This window comes from Bufo bufo, chromosome 6 (genome assembly GCF_905171765.1).
Source record: "Bufo bufo chromosome 6, aBufBuf1.1, whole genome shotgun sequence".
Classification (NCBI taxonomy): Eukaryota; Metazoa; Chordata; class Amphibia; order Anura; family Bufonidae; genus Bufo; species Bufo bufo.
Window position 1 is genome coordinate 164,632,980 of NC_053394.1, and position 6,042 is coordinate 164,639,021.

At 43.9% G+C, this 6,042-nt stretch overlaps 1 protein-coding gene across 1 annotated transcript in view; it reads left to right on the plus strand.

Moving 5' to 3' along the window:
- Positions 1-3,933, plus strand: part of FTSJ3 (FtsJ RNA 2'-O-methyltransferase 3) — a 40,496-nt gene extending 36,563 nt beyond the window's left edge. Inside the window, exons 16-22 of the mRNA XM_040436650.1 lie at positions 577-661; positions 846-1,020; positions 1,102-1,187; positions 1,785-1,887; positions 1,963-2,146; positions 2,394-2,488; positions 3,584-3,933. Of these exons, the coding sequence (XP_040292584.1) occupies positions 577-661; positions 846-1,020; positions 1,102-1,187; positions 1,785-1,887; positions 1,963-2,146; positions 2,394-2,488; positions 3,584-3,752 (897 nt within the window). The 3' untranslated portion in view covers positions 3,753-3,933. The remainder of the gene's footprint in view (positions 1-576; positions 662-845; positions 1,021-1,101; positions 1,188-1,784; positions 1,888-1,962; positions 2,147-2,393; positions 2,489-3,583) is intronic.
- Positions 3,934-6,042: the final 2,109 nt, after the last annotated feature.

Sequence of the window (6,042 nt, forward strand, 5' to 3'; positions counted from 1 at the left end):
GATCAGGTAAACCGAGCAGGGAAGGCAGCGCTCGTATGAGAAGTCAATATTGAGGATAGGTCATCAGTAGTAAGAATCGACAACCCTTTAAGTCAAGGTCAAGTCAACTTTGCTGTTACAAAAATGGTTAGGAATTGTATGGGACCAGACAGAGAGAGGTCTCTTGCCTGTAGACTGTCTGGTATTGCAGCCCACTCACTTAATGGAGCTGAGCTTTCATGCCAGCTTATTGACAAGAGTGGCACAGTTTTTGGGGAAAAGGAACTAGCCTTTATTTCTCTGATCTTTTAACCCTTTCAGGTTTTGCTCTTTGGGCTTCATTTATTAGGAGTCAAGAACAATCACTTTGCTGTTTTCATGTTTCTAGAGCAGTGTTAAGAAAGCTCAGGGTGATGGGTTTTTATGGGCAACAAGGAAAGATGAGGCAATTCTATGATTTCAGTCCCTGAACGTGGAGCTAAAGGAGCAGTGTAGCCTTACTTCATGCACATGGAGGCAGTGTGTGACTGTGCACGTGATAAGATGCTTCACTAAAATCGTGGCCTGTTCCTAACTATTTGTGGATTATGTTTTTAGGGCATTTTTTCATCTGTTCTACATTCCGATGCAGATGAGGAGATGGAAATCAAGCAGACAAAGATTTTACAGGAGACTGATAGTGGTAAGTTGACCAGACCGCTTATAGAAGTGCAGAGTTACTAATGTCATCCAAACATAGGTCTGTGCACAGGCAATAGCTGCTTACAGAGAACACTAGATTGCATTCTCCTGCACCGTATGGAAGTCTTCCTGCTCGAATGATAATCCAGAGATGAAAGTTTTGATACCATGCTGTCATTTTCTAGGAACAAAAACAAAGGGGAAGAAAGAACCTAAGAAAAAACACAAAAATACAGAAGAAACCTCCTCAGGCATAAGCAATAAAGTGGCAGATCCTGAACCACCGGCTGAGGTGACTAAGCAGGATGGAAGAGCAGAAGATGGAAGCGACTCAGACAGTGACAGTAGTGATGATGAGAGGTGAGGTTACACTGGATGACTGTATGTAACAGCCATATGTTGTATGGGAGTAACGGAGTATGGGTTCCTCCACAATCCTAGGGATATTCAATCTATGAAGAAGAAGTTCGGAAAAAGAACAGTTGAAGAGAAAGACGATTTTGAAGTGGTTCCTGTAGAACGGCCAGGTTGGTATGGCATGAGTAAGGCCACTGTAGGGTTGAGCACAATTGTATGTGTCTGTGTGTGTGTACATATGTTACATGCGTCTACCTGTATACCACTGAGACCAATAATCACCCGCAGCCATGACATGGGGTTTACAGCCATGTCACCGCAGACAAGTAAAAACAGGCCAGAGGTGGCAGCACTGATCGGAAGAGTATTTAAACATTCTTTCATTATTTTAGAACATCTATCCTCTTCTGCTTGGGCAAATTTTTAAAGACATGCTGGAAATGTAAAATCTGGACTTTAGACCATAATACTGTAGGGAGCCATTGGCTCCTTGGCCGTGCAACAATATTCTGTTGCACATTTGAATGTACAACAGTCATGATGTTCTTCAGCCTCGCCAAAACATCCAGGGCTAGGGTTTTGGCCTGGCAATGCCCCTGCCAAGTTGTATAGTCAGACCTTTCCAGGAAGAATAACAGTGGAATAGCATATGTTCCCAACAGCCTAAAAGTATATTATGGAATCACTCCTGGGGTTTCTATATTACAGATTGTAGGTTTACTTATGGTTATGGGCATTTTTCCAGGCTTCTTTTTCTCTCCATGCAGTGAAACGTTCCCGAGTCTTGGATCCAGAAGGCCTCGCTCTTGGAACAGTCATTGCCACGTCAAAAAAAGCTACCAGAGATCTGATTGACAACTCTTTTAACAGGTGGGTCCTTTTTCTGGCAGAATGAATCCTAATATATGGCCAAGCTTTGCAATTTCATTCTCTGTCTCCATATAGGCGAGCATTCAATGATACTGAAGACTACCTCCCAGATTGGTTTGTCTCTGAAGAAAAGAAACATCGAGATGTTCAGATTCCTGTGAGCCGAGAAACGATGGATGAGTATCGTAGAAGACAGAGAGAACTTAATGCTCGGCCAATCAAGAAGGTTGCAGAAGCGAAGGCTAGAAAACGAAGACGGGTGAGGCTTGGCATAGGTCCTTAGTGTATTGTATCCCCCTGTTTTTAGTTTAAAGGGGCTGTCTACAATTACAAAAAGGTTCTCTCCTGTCCACGGTACTGTAGTTAAATCCCTTGTAAATATCTCTGAGCTGTAATACCAGGCACAGCCCTTTGACAAGAGTGGTACTGCTTCTGGAGAACAAGTCTTGTAGAACCCCTTTAACTTCTGGACTTCCCACTGAATTCACTGTTTTCTTCTGTCACAGATGTTGAAAAAGATGGAACAAGCCAAGAAAAAGGCAGAAGCTGTAGTTAACACGATTGACATTTCGGAGAGAGAGAAAGCGGCTCAGCTGCGCAGGTAACTCACCCTTTCCTACACTCCTACATTTTGAGATTTAGTTGTGTGAGATTATAAGAACATGGCTGCTTTCTCTCATCAAGTCCATAGTCTGGCCCTAGTAATGCAGCTTGGTCCATTCGGGAGAAGAGGATAAAACTGCATTAACAGACATGGACAAGAGTGGTGCTGTCTCTAGGAAAAAGCAGCCATGTTTTTCAAAACTCCTCTTATTTTCCCTTTGGTCCTACATACAGAGAGAATCTGGCATTATCATTATATAAGGGAATCACTCCCTGGCCTGAAGTATTCTTTAAAGTTGAATTGTCCAAGTTAGAGCTTCTGCTTACATGTAAACCGTGACCAATGCTAGAGTACCTGCTCTTTTGTGTGAAGCTCCTGCATTATGCCATCAACTGTGACAGTCCAATCCAGAACTGTTACAGGGAACTGTGTACAACCCTTAAAGGGGTTCTGCACTTTGTTTAAAGTGATGATCTATCCTCTGGATAGTGACATCACAACTAGTATCACTGACCTGGGCGGGGCTAAGCTCCATTCAGGTGAACAGAGCTTAGCCCCGCCCAGGCCAGTGATACTAGTCGTGACGTCACTGGGCCGGCGGTAAAGTGCAGAACCCCTTTAAACACAGCACTCCTATTGAATTCCATGTCCTGGAATGCAGAAGATTCTGTGTTGCAGATGGTTGTAGGGAAACCTTGATGTCACAGGGACTCCTTGGGCAGAGGTAGCATGCAGAAAAGACATAATCTTCATTCTTTGCATATCTGTGTATACAGATCACTAGTAACCATGATCTAATGGGCTGTATCCATTTTCTGTGATCTGTGTATGTGCAGTGCAAGGAACACATGCCCTAAGGCATGATGGGACAGCAGTCACATGACAAACCAGGATGTACTATTCAAGCATGGGAGATGAGAGAAAACTGCAAATTGAGATAAATTTGAAAAAAGACCAACCATCCAAGGAGGAATGAGAGATAGTTAGTTAATGGCACAAACCGTGTTTTTATGCCTTGTGTATGTTTGTTTGCTAAGGTGCCATTTTTCTGTGTCTCCGTTTATGACTCCTTGCTATCCCGTATCTTTTCAGTGTATATAAAAAGGCAGGTCTCGGAAAGGAGAAACGTCAAGTGACCTATGTAGTGGCCAAGAAAGGTGGTGGAAAGAAAATGCGCCGCCCAGCTGGAGTCAAAGGCCACTTTAAAGTGGTGGATGGCAGGATGAAGAAGGACATGAGAGGACAGCAGAGGAAGAGATGAGGAGTTACAGATGCCTACATTTCTTATTATCATGTGCTGATGGTAGGACTGGAGTCTGCACATTCCCATCATCACTCATGAGGCCTCCATCTGGTGTAGTCAGGCTGTTCTGCTCCCAGTGTAGGTCTGGACATCGTCAATTGCTTGTATAATATCATAAATTTTAATACTAGAACTACTACTCTGTGGTGCTTATTCCATGGTGAACCTACACATGGTGCTAGTTAGGGCTGCAGTAAACGAGTATTTGAGAAATCGAGTATTCTACCGATTATTTTTACGATTAATCGAATACTCTAATAAGAAAAAATTAATAGACTGTTTTTCTTTATAAAAACTCATCAAACCCCCTGCCATCAGTCCCCAACACCCTTTGTTCCCCCCCTGTGCGATCAGCCCAAGTGCATCAGTTCCCCCCAGTGCCATCAGCTCCGTTCCCCCTTGTGCTGTGTATAATCACTTATAGACTGTATGTAATCACCTATACACTGTCTATAATCCGCTATAGGCAGTGGACTTGTGGATTACCCTTCATACCGGGTGGTGTATACGGGCTCGGGGCAGAGTACACAGGGGACACAGTACATCCCGGGCTGCAGCTAGTCATATGCACTCCTGGTTCCGTCTATTTCCGGTCCACCGATATCCTGGCCTTACCTGATGGTCTGCGCTGGAAGTTGCTGTGACTCGGCCTCTGCTGCCCGACAACAGTCGACTAGCGTACGTGCGCCCGACTGCCAGAACTGCGCGTGCGCTCACAAGTCACATGATAGTGCCTGAGGAGCGCCTCTATCGGTTGTCTGAACTCCATGCACAGAAAGGAGCTTGTGATATCACAAGGTCACGTGGGTTTGAAGCCGACTCCAGGTATAGAAACATGGGAAATATATGATGGTATGTACTATGAGGCGCATGGCCCTAGATTGAGGCTTCCAGTATCACATGACACTATGAAGTCAGAAGGTCCTTACAGCAGATGGAGTTTACTGCTGTATCTAATCCTTTCCTGTGTTGCGGGCCAGCGGGAGACCACGGAGCGGGAGTAATAGCAAGCGCTTCACTCCCGCTCCGTGGTCACGTCACACAAACGAATTTTGCATCGAGGATTTTTTTGTGTCGAATTACTTAATTTAATCGAGTACTCGTTGCAACCCTAGTGCCTGTATAGATCTATTAATGGGCGAGATTATGATAATGGCACAAACAGCTCAAGACACAGCCTTAAAGAGACTATCTGGTCCTTACTTGGAGACAGCAGATGTACTGGTGTAGTTCTTCTCTTCATGCCTTCGTCTCTTAGTAGGGACTGTACTACTAGCTGTGATCTTGGCTACCAAGTGATAGATTACCCTCTGCATAGTCTGAGGATCTCCTAGTAGCGCTCTGTTTCTTTAGGTACAGCATCTCAAAAACCACAGCTGCTGCAGCGCCTCCTAACAGCTGCAACAGACTGTTACTTGATGGTCTAATGTGTATCTGAATACCATTGCAGCACAACAAGTTGTATAACATTGTTACTGTAATCATACTCTTAATTTTATTTTCCACTTTACAATTATAAGGCTAGTTTCACACTAGCATTGTGGAGATCCAGCAGGGAATAGCCTGCCGATTCTCTGTATCCAGCATTGCCGGAAGCTACATGTATGCCATTGAGGCACATTAATTATAATTGTGACCAGCGGAGATCTGGCCGCAACCTGGCAAATATGCAGAGAATTGGCCAGATAAATACCGCTGCGCGCAATGGTGAGACTGCTTTCCCAGCCCAGTTGTCGCTTTTTGCAGCAATTTGCGACTTTTTCTGCTGTTGACTCCTGAGCTTTCTTTGGGGGTCTCATGTTTGGTCCATTATAATCTGTGGATGACCACTCATGTCTGTTGAGCAGCCACTTTAATCAAATATACAAAAATGGGCACCAACCAAAAAATATTTACGTAAATATTAAGTGGGCTGTGCATAAACCGTGCCTAAAATATGCACATCAGTAGAAAAATGAGAAATTTTTTGCACAAGGAAGGAAGTCACTCAACATTTATATTAGACACTCATTGACAAAAAAAAAACACACCAAGAAGTTTTTGGAATTGAATGAAACTTTCTGTATGTAAATATAATGATGATATACAGCAAAAGGAGGTTTGTTGGAGAAAACTGTACTATAGAACCATGTTGGGCTGCGTCTAGCCTGGGTACTCGATGAGATACAGTTGGGCATGGAGGCATACAGGTTATGTATGGTATCCCGCAGCACCTTTGCACACTGATATTGCAGCAGGGCCTGTAGAT